This window comes from Phodopus roborovskii, unplaced genomic scaffold (assembly GCF_943737965.1).
Source record: "Phodopus roborovskii unplaced genomic scaffold, PHOROB, whole genome shotgun sequence".
In the NCBI taxonomy this organism is placed as follows: Eukaryota; Metazoa; Chordata; class Mammalia; order Rodentia; family Cricetidae; genus Phodopus; species Phodopus roborovskii.
Genome location: NW_026126571.1, coordinates 28,113,906 through 28,133,290, shown reverse-complemented (window position 1 = coordinate 28,133,290; position 19,385 = coordinate 28,113,906). Strand labels below are relative to the sequence as shown.

Sequence of the window (19,385 nt, the reverse complement as noted above, 5' to 3'; positions counted from 1 at the left end):
ATCTTCTTTGTTTGAGACAGGGTCTCACTATGTAGCCTTGGCTGATATCCATGATAGAATGCTGGTACCTTTGTTTCTGATTATTTTCCTCCCCACTGCTGAGGACAGAACCTAGGGCCTCAAGCATGTGAGGCAAGCACTCACCACAGCCCAGTGTAGAATAAGCTACATCCGCAACAACACCAGAAGGTATGAACCAATCCCCTTGCTGATTGCCCAACATGCTGTAGGAACCCAACACACAAACCCAGGTCCTCTAGAAGAACCGCAAGCGTGCTTACAAACTACTGAGCCATCTCTCCAGCCTTCAGATAATCAATGAGTAAGTAAATAAATATTACAGGATGAAATCCAAGACTTAATATTTGACAAACCCACCTTATTCATGTTATTTCCTCTTAAAGTCATAATATAACTTATAATCACACATCTTTTATGACAGAAACTAATATTAGCGGCTTTTGTAAACAGAATCTAGTCATTACAAAGAGCTTCTTGGAAAACACTTGACTCTTATGCATGTCACGGAAGAGGGTACATTTGAAGTGCTTACCCCCTTTGGCTCTGGAACAATCAAGTGTGTGCACTTCTTGTTGAGGTTCAGCTGGCAATTGCCCCCGTGGAACGTGATCAAGGCCCACAGGGCACTTCTGTCCTCAGACGACACCTGGTAGAAATGAGAACATGACTTCACTAGATAGTCAACCATGCCTCTGTCTGCACTTTATTACATGGTGGTGTTCACACGGGTCATTCAGCGGTGGCTTCCTCAGTCATCTGGCCACAGCACGCCGGTAAGAAAATAAGAGCAGCACTCGGCCATCCTGCTACTCCTAGCAGCTTCACAGGTAAGAAGCCTTTTGCCATGTCACCAGCTGAGCAAAACTTAGTACCACCCTGGGCTACGGGAGTAGGTGCGTGGTAGAGCTTGCCTTGCATATACAAGAACTTGGGTTAGATCCCAAGAACCACAAAATAATTTTTCAAACTTCCCATCCACGGCTGAAGAGATGGCTCACTAATTAAGAACACTGACTGCTCTTCCAGTGGACCAGGGTTCAATTCCCAGCACCCACATAGCAGCTCACAACCACCTATAACTCTAGTACCAGGAAATCTAACACCTTCTTCTGGTCTTCCTGGGCCTTGCACGCATGTGGTGCAGACAAAGACATACAAGCAGGCAAAACACACCTACATATAAAATAAAAATAAATAAATCTTTTTAAAGTTCCATCCACACCCCAAAGGCTGAGTAGATTTTGGTCTATAACAAAAATGATACAAACAACTAAAAAGGGAAGAAAGGTTTCATTTTCTATCATTTCTGAAAATGTTCAAACATCAAAATCATGCTTATAGAAGCCAGTGAGATGACTTAATGGGTAAAGCACTTGTCATGCAAGCTTGATGACCCAAGTTCCATTCCAGGAACCTACATAACAGCAAGATAACCAACTTCACAAAACTCCCCTTTGACACTTGACCCCTTTGAAAAAAGTCAATCATAAAACTTTCAAATCATAATTACAAAGAATTCCTTCAAAATTAGTAACAATTATTAATTATGACAAGGATAAAATTACAGGACGAAAATACAGTGAGTAGAAAACCAGAGAGAAAACAAACATCCCATGGAAAAAGCCTCAAGCAGGCGGAGACGCCAAAGACCTTAGACTTGAGAGCTGCAAGACTCCAGAACTGTCTCCCAGCCCACTACTGCCTGCTCTCCGTGCCAGAAACTGTCACATGCGTCTCACACGAACCTGACTATGACCGTGGCACACAGAAGTTGCCACCAACCCCAGAGACATTTGGGAACTGTGAACACTGGCACCTGGCACCCCTGTATGAAGGCCCAGTCACACACACACACACACACACACACACAGTCAGCAGCTTCTCTAAGGCGGGACCTCTGGGAAAGGGCAACTCACTTTTAAAGGATAAAATTTAGTCTGAAAAGCAAAAGAAACACTTAAGAAATGTAATGCAGCATTCACCTTAAGAGAATTACACAAGCATGGGAATCTTTTCTGGATTAATGTACTGTAAGTTGAAGGTTATGGGTGTTAAAGAAGCCTGGGTTTGTCTCTACATTTGCTTACAGTCCTGACTTCTTAATGCCAGCATGAGGCTCCCATGGACCCAGACTTGTACAGCCACTCCTAGGGGCTATTCTGTATTCCTCACTACTCTACATGTGAGCTTCCTAAAGCCATTTTCAAATCAGAACCCGACCAGTCTATTCTATTAGTGGTTTCCTGCAGCACCTGTAGAATGAGGTTTAATTATCTGACAAAAGACTGAGCCAATGCCTCACTATGCAATCTTAATTTAAAATGAGTGTAAAACCTAGTCTAGTTGCAGCTTTACCACTTGAGTGGACATGTCAGAAAGGACAGACAGCTTCTTTACCAGCTACGATAACTGGCCCATACTGTGCACGCCCTGCCCCCCCCATACCTCACTCTCACTGGGAAGGGCGCATAACGCCCCTGTGAAGAGTACCAGGCAGGGGAGAACACAGGAGAACCGGGTCACTATCTCTGACAAGTAGCCCATCAACTCAGAGCAAACACCCACTGCAGTTAGGCCTCTGCAGCAGTGACACTGGACTCCACACCCTCACGCCAGCAACTGTCACCTCCTGGTCAAAGGATATGGGAGTACTTTCATACTTTTCTGTAGTCTCCGAATTTTCAAAAGCCATCTCTTTAAATGGGGAAAAGTACTTTTCTTTTTTAAAAGCCATCTTTCTGAAGTCACATTGGTTCCAATGTTCTGCTGCCTCCTCCCAGTGTCAAGCTGAATCCCAGCTCTCCAGCATGGGACCAAGGCAGCTTAGCCTGCCTGGTTCCTTGCCACCACACCTAAATGCCACTGCCAACACACTAAACCATCTATGTGCCAATCCCTCCTCCTGGTATCATTCTACCAAACCCCTGGCAAGCAGCGTAAGTATGAGCACTCACCAGACTCCAAAAATCTGCTTTCTTGTCCCACTCTCCTCCCAGGATAGAATTCCCTGACTCCCCAAAAGACTTGCTTCTCTACTCCAACCAGCACCCTTCTCGGCTAGGCATGGTGGTGCATGCCTGTAACCCCCCATCTGGGAAATGGAGACAGAAATTCAAGGCTATGTTTAGTGTCTTACTTTTCTACTGTTATGAAGAGACACTGCGATCAAGGCAGCACTCAACTGGCAGCTTGCTTACACTCTCAGAGTCCGTGACTATCATGGAGAACGTGACAGCAAGCAGGCGGGCACCGCGCTGAAGCAGTAGCTGGGAGCTCACATCTATCCACAAGCACAAGGCAGAAAGAGACTGGCTCTGGTGGACTTCTCAGACCTCAGAGCCCATCCCTAGTCACACACCTCCTCTAAAAAAGGACACGCTTCCTAACCCTTCCCAAACAGTTCCACCAACTGAGGAGCAAATATTCAAATATATGCGGCCATGAAGGTCATTCCCATTCAAACCACCACACTTAGCTACACAGAAAATCTGAGGTTAAACTCGACTATATGTTTGGACTGTCTCAAACAATAATAATTTGACAGAGAGAACACAGCACCCTCCCCTCCTCATTTCCACACACAGGGAAGAAGGCCCATGATTCCAGCTTCCATGTTCCCCTCCCTCAGCCAGCTAACACTACTTACTGAAGGAGCCCCACCATATGATGTAAGCCCTGAGCTGATCTGCTACCTCTCACAGAGCCCAGTACAGCCAAGACTGACTGACATGGAACTATAAGGGTGTCCACTTCCAGCCTTCTCAACCTGCGTCACACCTGGCCAGACTCTCCATCAGGCTCCTGCCTTCCTTCCCAAGGCCTGCCCAGCACACTACAGAGCCCGCTGCCTGCAACAATGCAAGCACCAAGGAGATGACTTCTGCGGGCAGGAGCCTTCTTCCCCACTGTCCCTGGAAGGCTCCAAAAAGGAATGCCAGCTCTTCCCCAACACCCCAACAAGAAAAGACAGAGGCCCATGGACAGAGGCCTTGGCTCAGGTGGCCATGCCTGGGTATGTGAGGGCATGGGTTCATACAGTTATTGTTGAAGGGGTGCCAAGCCTTGTGTGCCATGCAGGGCAGAACCTAACCACGAGGACAGCTCCTTGTGCTGTCCCCACACCTGCACTATGTGATACAGCATGTGTCTGGCCATGTGCAGCCTGTCATTTCCTGAGGGATGAGTTATACTGTAATTAATGTGTACCCCAAGTCCCTGAGCTTCACATTGTATGTATGTTAACATAGCTTTAAGCAAATTAATATTTTTAGCAACCATAAAATATTGTTTACAGTGTACACTGTAAGCTAACAGTTGCAGGGTTTCTTTAAAATAGCTAAACAACCCATCCCTTTCTTAAAGAAGTGCTTGTGTCAGGAGTGGTGTTAGAGTCTCTGAACGTTCAAGGCTAGCCTGATTTATATAGTGAATTCCAACACTACATCGGGAGACCCTGTCTCAAAAACAAAAAAAAAAAGTGTTTTACCTCCCAGTACACACTGGGTTTTCAACTATGTTCAGTAAATGACTAATGTGACAGACGTATGCAGTAAGAGATCTATAAAGATCTACTGCTTCTGAGTTTGGTTTTTCCTACTCAATGAACTTGCTGAAGGATGTATGATCCTGTCATGACCTTGAGAATACAGATTAGCCTCCAGAAAAATCTCTGTCTCTGGAGCCCCACAAATGATACCACCCACCTCTCAGTGTTGAGACAGACATGCTGTGGCCACAGCCCCTCGCCTCATCGCTTCTTCATGGGTACCCTCCCCATCCCCCAGGCTGACCACCCTAGGTGCCCACAGCCCAGATTTCCAAGACCAAGTAGAGGCCTGTGTAGCTCTTTGGCTTCAAGGCCCTGGCTTAACCTTGCCACCTTTTCTCCCAATTCTGGACCACAGAACTAGAGCAAAGGAACACACAAAACCGTCATTGCAAACTCATGCTGATCCTTTCCCAGAAAGCAGCTGTTCCCAGGAAAACAAGCAAAAACGGTAGCATCCAATCCACTCTTCTGACTTTGTCTGCTCCTAACCAGCACCTTGCCTGCCCAAAACCCTTTCCAAGTACGTTCAATCCCTGTTTCTGCAGGTCTTACCCAAGGTCAGGCCCCTGCTACCTCTCCCCTATGCTGACCAACTCCCATCATGCCACGTGTCCTCCAAGTTGCTCTGTGTGGACTACTCATGGATGACCCAAGCCTCACTGCACAGCAGCATACTCTCATCCCTTATCCACCGAGCTCTACTTGATTTCCCATGCCCCAAGCCTGACCTGAAGGCATGAGGCACGGACCCCATGGCACAGCACTGACAAGCCCTGGGACCTGTGAGGTTCTCCATACTGCTAGGGTCCATGCTCCATCTGTGAACTTGGATCCCAGTCTTCATCTCCGTTCTCAGCAGGTGTAAAATTCTAATATCCACCTTGACCCTCATCATGCCCACAGTTACCAGACAAAATTCCCCAGTACCAGTCTGTCACTTTAATCTCATTTCCAAAGTTTCTAATGTGAATGTTTATGATCCAGAATTAAATATGTAGCTAAAATAGTGAGGGCTTCTTTCCCAAGCCCAAACTCCAAGAGCTATCCCATAGTCTTCACTGACCTCCCTTGCTCACCCAGCCCTGCCTTCCCCCAGCACCAAGCAAAACAACATGGCTTAAAGGCCTTCTGGACCCAGCCCCATCTTCTTTCAACCTACTCCACACCAGTCCCACTCGGGTCACACTATCAAAGTGTGCCTCCCCTCTAAGCCAAACACCCTCCTTTCTAAAGTGGAATCACACCTGGACCTGTGTGTGGCATGTATGCTCTAACCCCATGTATGCATTCCATGCCACTCATTACATCTACCATCACTGTTAATGTTAACTACTAGTCTGAAAGCAAAAGTGTTCTCTCACTTTACTAAACTCGGGTTAATATTTACTATCTAGTTAGCTCACTTAAAACCTTTTAACCAGCCAGGTGGAGTGATTCCCGCCTTTAATCTCAGCATTTGGGAGGCAGGTGGATCTCTGTGAGTTCGAGGCAAGTTCCAGGGCATTCAGAGCTACACAGAGAAATCCTGTCTTGAAAAACTAAAGAAAAAAAAATTCTATAATCATCTTATACTTTGGCTTTCTTGTTTCCCCAAGTCAAAGCTACTGAGCCTTGCATCTCTGTCCTCCCCATCCCTACTCAGCCCAGCCTTCTGCTTTCTCGGAGTCTGAACCCTTCTGGCAGAGACAAAGCCTACGGATCCCAGAAGCCCAATGGCTGCCAGAGTAAGGAAGGGAGACACACACTGCAGGTGAAGGGCACAGTGCTATGCAGAGACAGAGACACAGAAAGATGGCCTCACTTCCCATTTGTCTGTGTTGAGCACACATCTAGAGAGCACAGAGATTGTATGGCAAATAGTAGAGGCTGCAGATACCCAGAACCCCATACTTACAAGTTTGTACATTAACCAAAATTTAAGGCTATCCTCATGTAAACATAAAAATATACAGAAAGGGGGGCACTAAAAAACAAAGTAAAAAAAAAAAAAAAAATACAAATCTCAACAAATTCCTGTTCAAAGAAATAAAGGGGTGACTTTAATGATCTGCATCAAACTGACATAGCAGAACAAAAGGAACCCTTTATAATTCCACAGCATTTCTAGAATTTATAAGACAGAAAAGAACAAAAACTCCAGATAAACTTACTTACTCATTGCCTGGACAAAGGAGGGGTCACTCAGACTGGCAACATCATGTGTTAAAGGTTAAGTCTAGCCAACAACCTAACAATGGTAACCCAACACTCCCTGGTTCCCGACCTGGGCAATGCTGAGGGAAGAGGAGACAATGGCCAAGTCCTCCCCAGCTCACAAACACCCTGCTCTGCTCCTTTCTCAGAGGCCTGAAGGAAGGACAGGCCAGCTCCTCAGACCTGCCACCACAGGCACCCAAGGACAGATAGTGGGGCCACTGTGAACTGTACCTTCTCTCATCTAAGTTACTAATTTTGGCCCACTGTTTAAAGAGCATAACCCTGATTTTGTGATTGCTGTGTTATAGCTTAGGCTTTTGTCAGCTGTGGTTAGGAGAACAGGACACATCTACTAAGGATGTACTTTAAAACAATACCCACCTCTCTCAGGACCCAAAATTAACCACCATCAACACTCCTCCATTTCCTGTTTTCCCTGGGTGTCATAATGTACATTTATTATATTCAATTTTTCCACTTAACACCATGTCCCAACTTATCATACTTCTATAAAACATAATCTAAACTGTTCTGTAAGTGTATGAGACGGGGTTCTTAAGCACCTCACTACAATCACCTGTTTCTGACTTTGCCCTCATAGATACCATGTACATGCCCATCCTCGTGTCCAAGCTTCTCAATACTGTGAGTATCACACAGTTCTTGATACTGCTAAACCTTCTCAAATATCTAGATGCCCACAGAGAGTAGTATGTCCCCTGAATCCTCACCGGAACTAAATGCATCATTACAAAATACAATAGGCAAAAACTATTATTAAAATGTTCATCTGACTAAAAACTACAACAAATGGCTTGATGGGCTAATATAAGCTGAAATCCACTCCTTAGAGTCATCTGCTAAGTTTTTTTGTTATCTTTTTTTTTCTTATTTATCTATATGAAAATCCTTCAGACTACCAAGCTGAGTGAATTTTGACATCTTCTAATTCAATAAAAGTATTTTTCATATTCAAGTTTTAAATATCTGTATTTCTTTTAGTTATGTATGAATGTATGTATTTTTATAGTTTATGGTAAGTGTGCTAGAAGTATATTATCAAATACAGTCAGTTTAGCACAAAGATTCCAAGGAACTGGTTAACAAATAGGTCATAGATCCAAGCGCATGAGCGCTCAGAACCATCATAGACAATAACCATGCTTACCTGAGAAAGGCAGGCAGTGAGTCCAAAAAAAATCTGACAGGACTCTGGAGAGAAACCATTGACTCTGTCGGACAGTTATTAAGATTGCAATGAAGTAAGATGAGCACAGCCAGAACTTCACTAACATAAGCCCTGCCTGCCCACTAGGCCAGGCTCTGCCACCTCCCTCCCGCTTGGAGCATTTAGAAAGTGAGAGACGCTGAAGATGACCAGAGATGGCAGAGCAGATGGGAGTAAAGCATGAGAAGAAGTGAGCAACTGTCTGCAAAGGACGTCCCAAAATCCAAGTCTCTACTCACATCATCACTAAGATCGACAATGTGTGCATGGGAAACTTCCTGACTCCTACCCACTACCTAACTATACACCACGCAGATATACGGGACAGACACACAAACACACTCCCTAAAAAGCAATGTGTAGAGGATGTCAAATGCAGCAACCAAGGTTGTGCTCGTCCCACTCAGGGCTCCTTCCTAGAAGGGCCTATGTGTTCTGAACTCAGGCAGGACAACTCAGGGTGTTAGAATCCCTACAATATAAATTATGAAGACCATTTCTGGCTTGAAAGGTTGGACCATCCATCTGAGTTCATTCTGAGATCGCTGAGCACTGACAGAGCAGGTCTCTTGGAAACAGGGAGTCTTCAAAACAATGGAGTATTGTCCAGAGTTCAAAACAGATGGAAAGGACCCCTTGAGATAGGTGGGTTATGAACAAGCTAAACTGTAATTGTATAGACCTCCCTTACAGATACACTGACAAACCCTAAATATGGACCATCCCTGCCCATAATAAATGGAGACTCTGGCACAAGGTCCTCTGCTCTGTTAGCCAAGACCTTTCCAACTTGGCACCTAACTTCAGGGTTTCTCTCCTTCTCAAGATGGGGGAAAACACCAACAAATCTCAGGGTGACTACTAGTTAATCTTGGGCCCTCATTCTGGTGTTTTAGGTTTCTTTACAGACAGATAGGCAAGAGCTCAAATAACCTTCCTGAGGAAGACTGGTGTTGAGAAAAGGTCCATAAGAGATGAACACCTGACTACATCTCAGAAATGTCCACTTCCCCAAGGTCGGGTTTGTCTGTCTGATTGAAACCTGTGCGTATAAAGATACGAAACAACAAAGAATCCTTCACTCTTTGGACTCTAAATGAAGAATGAGAATTTGAGCTAGAGCTGCATCCTCCAAGAAGAGCTGCTAAGAGAGGAAGGCTTGAGCAGCTGAGGCCTTAGCAGTGTCTCAGTTAAGTCCCTCTGCTCAGACTTGAGAGGAGTATGTACATTCAAAAGAGCTGTGTGGCACAGCTGTAAAAAAAAAAAAAAAAAAAAAAAAAAAAAAAAAAGGGCCTGCATGATGGTGCGGATCCTCAGGTGCCATGCCAGAACTTGAGTGTGATTCCTCCATGGCAGAAATGATTTCCAAAATCAAGTTCTGTTCACCTGCCTCTCCAGTGAAGCTTTATCCCAACAGAGCAAGCCAGAAGACACTAGGCCTACAGTAGGAAACAGAAATGGTGAGGAATATCCCAGTTGGGACCCAAGACAAGATTCTGGGCAGTCATGAGGGAGAAATAAGAGATGGCTGACACAGGTCAGGAAGAAGCTACACACGGTAGAGTGAGTTTGCTTTTGGTTTTGAGACAGCGTCTCATATACTTAGGCTAGCCTTGAACTCTCCTACAAAGCCCAGGATAACCTTTAAGTACTGATGCTCTTGCCTCCACCTCCTGAGTGCTGGAATCATGGGCACGCACCAACAAGCCCAATTCATGAAATCAATGCTGGGTACTGAGCCCAGGACCTAAAATTAAGATAGCTCTTTATCAACTGAGCTGCAACCCCCACTCCAAATCCCAGAATACGGTCATTGCCACTCTATTTTCACATCCAGGGCTGAGCGGGGAGTGTAGAATAATACACCTACCATAGGATCTACCTAACTAAAAAGATGAATACTTATCAAACTAGGAACTTCCTTCTCGTGTTTTCTAAAAGTCATTTATGACTTTCTCACCTGACTTAGCATTCTAAACTTTTTATTTATTTATTTATTTATTTATTTATTTATTTATTGGGTCTAATAAACATTATAAGACTGAAAAGAGCTGCAACTCTGGGTCCTCGCCATAACTGCTGACCACTGCTTTTTGATGCAGGTAATGACGAGGACCAGTACACACCATTTCATACAGGACAGGAAAGAGCAGGGGACAGAAGGGCAGAGGAAATGCTAGTCCCACTCGTGAGCCCACTAACTCAATGCATCTTAAACCCACAACTATCCCCTGGGCCCCCACTCATAAGTCTGCTAACTCAATGCAACCTTAAATCCACAGCTAGCCCCCAACCTCGATGTAGAAAAGGATACGGCAGGAGAACTCCACACTGCACGGACAGAGTCACCCAGGAAGGCTGAAAAAAAAAAAAGAATGACACAAATCAAAAACCATTCACAATGTGTGACCAAACTGACATAACTTCACTAATAGTGGCCTTCTGGAAATTAGAAGGCTCTGTTGTAACCCACTATAGTCATCCCCATGCAAACAGGAGAACAAGGAAGCAGCAATCAAAGATCATGTGTCCAAGCCACACACCCCAGTTCCAAAATGAAGCAGCCACTGCATTCCTTAGGCTTGTGATAGATGCACAAGTTTAGGTTCAACCCTAATTGCGGCCATCTCACCCACAAGCTCAGCACAGTCAAAAAAAACAGACTAAATTCACAAGGTTGTGGGTTTATTTAAAACCAAGGATACACAATATTTGCAAACCATTAAAAAAAAAAAAAAAAAACCTCTTCTAATCTTATGAATTCCAAACATTCATTACAAGGTAAACTAAGTACTTCTGAGTACTTTATATTCTTGGAAAACTAGCTCACCTTATATTTCTTTTTCCCTTTTTTTTTTTTTTAATTTTATTTATTTATTTATTTATTTGGTTTATCGAGACAGGGTTTCTCTGCATTGTTTTGGAGCCTGTCCTGGAGCTCACTCTGTAGACCAGGTTGGCCTTTAACTCACAGAGATCTGCCTGCCTCTGCCACTTGAGTGCTGGAATTAAAAGCGTGCACCACCAATGCCCATCCAGCTTTCACCTTATATTTATAATTCACTTTTAAAAATCAAATGACCTGTCAGATCTACATGACACCACCTGGATGGCATTGCCCTACATGTGGAATTGGGGTGGGGGAATGGGAGGGGAGGGTGGTCAGGGTGCATGTGAGGGGGCAGAGAGCGTAACAGGGAGGGAAGTGGGAGGGAGAAAGGGGGAACTGGGATCGACATGTAAAATAATAAATTAAATTAAAAACAAATTAGACCAACTGTTATTCTAATAACTCTATTTCAAGAAGTGACAATCTGGAAGTCTAGCAATGGTACCCGTTAGCCTGCTGACTCTGAGAAGCTTGGACAAACAAAACATATACTCAATTGCTCATTATTGAAGCAGCATTGTAGTCAGCAAAATATGTTCCAAATCTGTGAAGAGACGATACAAGACTCGAGGCAGACAGAGAACAGGAAGAATACAGTCTCTACTCATGCTGACCGGTAAAGTAGACTTGACCATAGTGCCTACTACCTTACTACCTTCAGACCCACAGTGTGCCCTACAGAGCATTTTTCAAGTGATACATATAATTCTTTTCTTCCTTTCTTTTTCCTTTTCTTTCTTTTTTTCTTTTCTTTTTTCTTTTGGTTTGAGATATGGTCTCATGAACCCCAGAATGGACTCAAACTTGATATATAGAGAAGGCTGGCCTTGAATTTGTGACCATACTAGAATTCCAGGCCTCTATCACTATGCCTGGCTAAAGCCTGTTCTTTATGACAAGAACAGTAAATATTTTATAAAATAAAGACTGCCTGTATCCAGGATAATCTCAACAGAGGCATGCGCTGTCTTACTAGATAGACAGTTCAGCACTCTGGCAAAAAGCCCCTTCCTTGCTTTAACCAACACTGCTGCCTACTTTCTGATAACCCTGACTGGTTTCAATGAAATTTAGGTACTGAGTCAACATCAACAACCTGTCCTGGACCAGGCATGGTGGTGCAAACCTGTATCCCTTACAATAGATTTGGCAAGGTATGAGAACAAGACCACATACCAAGATCATTGTGAGAAAAAAATAAAACAAGCTTTGTGGACAACTCTTCTGAATTCAAAAAACACCTTCTCATGGCCAAACTTTCTTCCCAACGGGGACACCCAGAAGGCATGAGAACCTGCAGAACTACAAATGAGCTTACAGGAGCATTCCCAGAAACAGTTCTGTCAGCTGTCATGTAGTCTGCACACAGATGGATGTCACAGCCTGCAGCAATGTACTGTGAGAAGTTTGGACTGGACAACAATGGCAGCACTTTTCTTCTGTTCAGTGGGAAATAACCATGGGAACCCCAATGTGCTCAGGCAGCTTTAGACAATACCAGTTTGGAAATGTCCCTTTTATATTACATCCACTCAGCTTTACAGCCCTAGAGAGCCTTCACAAGGCTGAGTAGGGTTCCCCATTCCAAGCAGAGGAGGGCCACCTCTCCAGACACCAGAGTAGTGAAAAGTAGGCTCACTGATGAAGTAGAACAGAAACAGGCTAGAGATGGCTCAGCTGTTAGGAGCATTGACTGTTCTCCCACAGGATCCAGGTTTGAATCCCAGCACCCATATGGTAGCTCATAACCATCTTAACTGCTGTCCCAGGGAATTAAATGCCCTGATCTGGTCTCCCCAAGAACTAGGTACATTCATGGTACACAGACACACATGTACACAAAACACACAAGTAAAATACTCATTTTTTAAAAGTTAGTATCTAGGCTGTGGTGGTTTGAATTAAGAATGGCTCCCATAAGCTCATATATTTGAATGTTTAGTCATTAAGGAGTGGCACTATCTGAGAAGTATTAGGAAGTGTCACTGTGAGAGGGTTTTGAGGGTAAGTCTATGTTTTAGGCCCAGTTCTCTTTGCCTATGAATCAGGATGTAGATAGCTCTCAGTCACTGTTCCAGCGCCTGCCTGCATGTCACCATGCTCCCACTGCAGTAATAATGGACTAAATCTCTGAAACTGTAAGCACACCCCACAATTAAATGCTTACCTTTAGTCACAGTGTCTCTTCAGTCATAGAACAGTGACTACAACAGAAATATAAGCCAAAGAGCATGTCTGCCCCTGGGAGCCAGGCCTCAGCCACCCCCAAGTCCCATCCCCAGCTAAATCCACACTCCAGCCCCTGCATGGGGTCAAGGACAGGCCTCAGCTCACACTCAGGATACGGAAGGAACTGCCCCCAAAACCTCAACTGACGGTCAGCTCTGAGAAGACCCCTCACAACAGTTTCTGGCTAACACAGGCACTGCCACAAATAACAAGTGGACTGGGGTGCTGATATGGGTCACCTGTTCAAGAACTACAGCCAAAGCAGGCAGAGTGTGGGACAGCGCACAGTCTGCCACAGCGCTGCCATGCAGTTCTGGTTGCTCTACTCAGCCTACAACTTTGTAATTGCCATTCTGAAATGTCACCTTTTAACTGGAAACTCCTCTGGAAGGATGAAGCTACCTGCACTGCACTACTGGCTCACTGATCCTATACACAGAGGTATCTGGCAGTTTCATTACATTTTATCCAGTAATTTTACCCAAGTATTTACCTACTGTTCATTTATCTTTTATTTTTCTTTGACATGTCAGCAGCTTCAGCAATTTTTATCTGTTTTTGTTTTGATGCTGAGAACCTCATGTATACTGGACACTGCCCTGCCACCAAGCTACACCCTTAGTCCCTAAGTACAACTGTAAATGTGTTGTCTATGAAAGACAGGAGAGAGAGATGCATATGTGTGCACCTGTGCACACACACGCAGAGGCCACAGAAGGACAACCAGTCTCCTATTCTACCACTCTCCACCCTAGTCCTTGAAGCAGTCTCTTACTGAGCTTGAAATTGGCTGGTGGTCAGGGAACCCCAGCTATCCTGTCTCTATCCTCCCCAAGTACTGGGGTTACATACATACATTGCCACACATAGTTTTCATGGGTGCTCAGGTCTTCATACAAGCAAGCTCTGTTACCCACTGAGTCATTCATTTCTCCAGCTCTGATTATTAAATCGTATGATAAGCTATCTTACACATGAATTTTACTTCAGAGACTAAGGGAGAAACAAAAAGTTTATTGCAAAGGGAGTCTTGGGGTCAAATGTGCTAAGATCCATCTCTATACTTGGTCTGACAACAGTGACCTAGGCCTAGCAACATGTTTGTAAGATAACCCTTTCCCTTTAAACCTGTATGAGACATGCAAGACATACTATACAACTGCTAACAGAAAACAAGCTCACAAGAAGGGTGGGCTGAGATGCAAACCCAAGAAGCCTGCCCTGGCTCACTGCCAGACATCTGGCAAGCTTTAGCAAGAAGCATCAGGTAAAGTGACCAAGAACCAGGCTGAGCACCAATCTTCAGAGACATAGTGAGCCTAAGCAAGCACACGTGCTGACATACAGGCAACTGCTGGATTTACCGCCACAAATAAATCATCTTCTGCTGTGGTAGTTTCCTGACAGCATGGGTAAGAACCTCCCTGGGACTCTTGAGGCAGACCACCTCTCAGGCTCATTTTCTAAGTCAAGTATGCAAGCCTGCAAACTTTTCTAGACCCTACATACTGAGAGGTTACCACACCCAATAGCCAGCAGCCCCTCAACACCTGATCTGATTCAGTCACTGCACTCCTAACTGCTATTGGAGAACCATGGTCACTTAATTGTTTGCCTCTTAAAGCATTGAACTGTCTGAACAGGGTAATGGTAGCAGGTAGGGAACAAAACTGAAAGGCCACCACAGAAGTAACACACATCACATTCACACATCCTGACTTACAAGTCCCACAGCACAGTGTGCAGGTGAACAAAACCTGAACAAACTGCTCACCAGCTGAAGCCCCACATTCTACAAACAAGTGGCCACAGGTCAGGCTGAATGTCAGTCCAGATGCCACCAGGTGGACAGCTAGTACAGTGAGCCACCATGGGAGATGGGGGCAGTCAGCAGGGAAGAGGCCTCCTCCTTTCGGCTATCCAGCTGGAGGATCAAGGCCACTGGCCACCAGGGAAAGGACAGCTGACTTTTAGAAGCTTCTGGAATCAAACGTCATTTCCTAGGACAGATTTCCTGAGCTGGAGAGTTGGCAGCAAGTGATAGCAGGGAATATTCCTACACTGAACAGGAACTATTTACAGAGCAACAGCAACCTTGCCATGTAGTCATGGAAGCTCAAGTCCCAAAGTTGAGAGGTGACTAAAGTTTAAGAGTTTCATCCACCTGACGACATCCCACTTAACACTGGCCCACAGGCACCAAGCCTGGCAGAAAGCCCTGCTATAGGGCCAAGGCACTTCTGGGGAGACAACATGACGTAAGGCAGAGGCTCAGACTTTCTACCGACCTTTACTACAGGCAAGTCAAAGACCTCCCGGGCTTCTCCCACTTCAGGGTTGTCCCCATCCTCTGAAATGATGTGTGAGGCCAGGGCATTGTAGGAGACTTCCTTGGCTTTCCCGGCTTTAAGAAGCTGAATAACCTAAGGAAACAAATCAACAACACAATTAATTTAAAAAAAAATACTGTATTGCCTTCCTGATCAAAGAAGTCATTATTAGCAATAACAGAAACACACTGTCCCCTACTGAGAGGCCTTTTCCTGAGTGATAAAACTAATGAAACACTTTTGGACAATAAAATTCAGCAACCCTGATTCACAGCCCAAGTCCTGGCCAGCTACTAGGCATTTGCTGTCCTCCAGACAGACAAGATACACCAGGACACAACAGAACAACCTGAGTTCTATTGAGTACCTGTTCAGACTTCCAACCCAAAGGCTGAGGACTGGCACTTCCACCACAATTAGGAAGTTTCTGGAGGCAGACACCCACCAGGAGAATCCTGATTTATGGATGCCCATCAGGCAAAATGTACACACTGAAGGAGGCCCAGCAGGGGAGCTCAGATTCAACCATGGACAGTATAGTCTTGGGTGCTATGCTCAGCAGTTTTCCTTAGATCATGGAAGGCTATCACAAAGGAAGGCTATCAACAGATCTTACAGATGGATATAACATAGGAATACATGGATTTGGCCATGTGCTCAGAGAGACTTGTTAAGACACAACTGTTGAGAGGCAGGTTACTAAAGAAATGTCAGTAGCAACAGAAGGAAAACAGGATAGAATTAACCAGACAATAACTAGACAGGGTGCAAGTATAACAGAAAAGCTAAGATGGAAATGCTGGCATCTTCTGGAGGGACTGATCAGAAGCAGAGAATGGAAGGGGCACTGCTGGGCTTTGGGGTGGACACGCCACTCTTTGGCCTCATGTCATACCTGATGAAAGACCTCCAGTTACACCTAGAGAGGACCCTGGCTCCCCAGAGACTATAACTCGCTGTTACAGATGGGAATCAAGGTTCTTAGAGTCATTGAGGTAGCCACCTGGATGCCAAACGTTGAGGACCCATCCGGGACACATGGGGCTAAGAGAAGCATCAGAGGAGAGCAACTTGACAGGGGAACACAGCCAGAGTCAAGGAAGAGCCAAAAGCAGCAGTGTCTAGGGAGCCTGCTGAGCATCACCTAAGAACCGGAGCAACCCAGTCAGTGTGTACCTGATGCATGGAAAATCAACAGTCACCAGCCATAAGCCAGTCTGCCTGGACCCCAAACACCTTTACTTTCACATATGAACTCCATCTGCCTGCCGCAGCCTTGCATTAAACTCAGGAACATACACGCAGCAAGCCCTCCCTGGCCTTCTCCTTCTCAGGTCCTGCTGCTTTCTATTCATGACAAATTTCTAGAAACAAGTCTCACTTTGCTGTCAACCTTTTCCCTTCTGCTCCCTGTAGCTGAACCCTTCTTCCCAGCAAACTATGCAAAGTCAGGTTTCAGACACTGAGGAAACCAAAACTTCTTCCCAAACTACTTATTACCAATTCTATCTCACAGAAGCCACCTTGTGACCATCAGGACACATGCCAAGTATATATTAATGCCTCCAATTCCTAGTACATGCATTCCCCACAGAGAAAACAACTTCTTGTACTCAATATCTGCTTACTGAAGACTCAGTACCCATGGCACCCTCCACCTGTTCCTTCCTAGGATGCACCATTCAGGAATGCTCTGCAATTGCAGCACACTGTGTACCAGGCCCAATGCCCAGGCTGTACTGGGAGTGCTCACCACCTGTGAGCTTCCTCAATCAGTATCACAAGACTCAAGGAATAGGTGCCCTGGCTCTAAATCTTTTTGAAAGTACACTATTTCAGATTATAAGGGCATGACAGGGAGACTTTTTAAGCACTCGGATTTCACACATAGTTGGGCAAACAGCTCAGTTCAGTGTGTTCCTGGTTTCAAGTGGTATTTGGTCCAAGTCCCTCATAAAAGTTAAAGTCCTAAAATGAAAAATAGCAAAGGGTGAAGAGAAGGTGGTAATGCGGTGATCAGTACTGGAATAAGCCAGTTACAAGCACTCATCCTGATCACTGTGGGTTCAACCCGAAGTCTCAACAACTAAGACCCAGTGGACCTGTTACTAGGATACAAGTACGAGGCTCTAGAAGGCTCTTAGACAATTCCTTCCTTAGGACCCATAACAAGACACAGAAGGTGAGACAACTGTACGCATAGTTTAGGAAAGAAAATGTCTGGGACACTGTCCTGAAGATACCACGACCACAGACAGTATTCTGTGGATGTATCCAAACCCACGGTTTACTCGCACGAATCACTGTGACCGTAAGGGTAGGGTACCTTCCACACCTACCGTACAAGTCACACTTAGGGAAAATCAGGGGCCGAGAGGACAGGGCCCTCTGCAAGGGACGCTCTCAGCAGGGCCCCGCAGGATGCTCGGCCGGCGGCCGCACCGGATCGGTGCTCGCGAGGCTCCTTCCGCGGCCCTTCGCGGCCCGGCGTGCCCCGCGGCTCCGGCCCAGAGTCCTGCAGGGCGTGCGCGCGCCGAAACAGGGGGAGGCACGACGGAGGGGCCCCGCGCGGGCGGTACCTGCGGGTCGATGTCGCCCACCGCGTAGTACTTGACCTCGCGGAACAGATCCTCCGGAACTTCGGGCGCCGGCTCCGACATGGTCGCGGCGGCGCGGCGGCGCCCGGCCGCGCGTCACCCGGCCCGCCGCGCCCAGCGCCCGCAGCGACGCCAACTGCTCGGCCGCACAGCCCGGCCCGCAGCCGCCGCCGCACTCCGACCGGCGCCCCCGCCCGCTCGAGACCCGGAGCGCGGGAGCAGCGCGCGCCCTGAGGCACGTACCACCGCGCCGGGCAGGCAGGGGAGCACATGGGGCTGCCCAGCCCCGTGCGCGGAAGAGCGCCTCTTCCACTGCCGCCCCGGGCCCCAGGGCCAATGTTGTTTACTATTTCGCACCGCACATGGCAGCCCTGCGCCTGCCAAGTTTCCGAGACCGAGAAGCAAGGACGCGGAAACTCTGTATCCCCTACAGAACCGCGGTGGACCAGCCAGGGGGCGGGGAATGGGCGGGGCTCCCGTCACCCCGCGCGGTCACCCGGCAGCGCATGCGCGAAGGGGGCGGGGCCTCGGCGCGGAGAGCGACTTGCACAGCCCGGCATGCGGGGTTGTGGTGTCGCCACCACTCCCGCTGGGAAGCGCACGGTCAGGCCTAGGGCCAGGCGGACCCTGGGTATAGTCAGTTTTGTTTCGTCCGCTCTTTTCACCTCTGCGCCAGGAACAGAGACTCGTTGAGCCAGCTTAAGAGCAAAGTTGAGGCGGCGACATGGCTCAGCAGATAAAAACACCGGCCCCCAAGCTGAGTTCGATCCCCGGGACCCACGTGGCGGAAAGCGAGAACCGGCTCCTAGGAGTTGTTCTCAGACCTCCACACGCACAACGTGGCACACACACATACTAAATAAGTGTACATTTCTCTGTGTGTATTGGAGTTTTCCCGGAATATATGTATGCTCCTGGTACCCACAGCCGTCAGAAGAGGGCTTCAGATCCCCTGGAACTGGAGTTAGCAGCGGGTACTGGGAGCCACACTTGAAAAGCTGCTGTTAACTGCTGAGCCATCCGACCCTTAGGCAATTTAGTTTTTAAAGGTAAACAGCAAAATTCATGAAAATTATCTTCACGGGTGTCTGTTGTGCAGAGTTACAGGAAACAATGTCAAGTTGAAACTTTTGTCGCGTTTTCACAAAATGACAAGTTCTACCACCACGGTGATACTGTTCATTCATTAAGCCTTGTGTTTTCTGTGACCTGTATTCAGTTCTTAGATTTCCTCAAATGAATAAAGAGCAGAGCCATTTTGTTTGATAGCCTTTAGAGAATAAGCACTCTGCTTACTGCTAATATTATTTCAGTAAGTAATATATATAATGTTTATATTTAGGTA

General features: G+C 46.3%; 1 protein-coding gene across 1 annotated transcript in view; it reads right to left on the bottom strand.

Moving 5' to 3' along the window:
- The window catches only part of Paxip1 (PAX interacting protein 1), a 44,271-nt gene extending 25,971 nt beyond the window's left edge, over positions 1–18,300 (bottom strand). The window contains exons 1-5 of the mRNA XM_051203150.1: positions 18,023–18,300; positions 15,402–15,536; positions 10,309–10,352; positions 7,935–7,998; positions 554–667 (exon numbers count right to left, since the gene is read on the bottom strand). Of these exons, the coding sequence (XP_051059107.1) occupies positions 554–667; positions 7,935–7,998; positions 10,309–10,352; positions 15,402–15,536; positions 18,023–18,103 (438 nt within the window). The 5' untranslated portion in view covers positions 18,104–18,300. The remainder of the gene's footprint in view (positions 1–553; positions 668–7,934; positions 7,999–10,308; positions 10,353–15,401; positions 15,537–18,022) is intronic.
- Between the last annotated feature and the right edge of the window lie 1,085 nt (positions 18,301–19,385).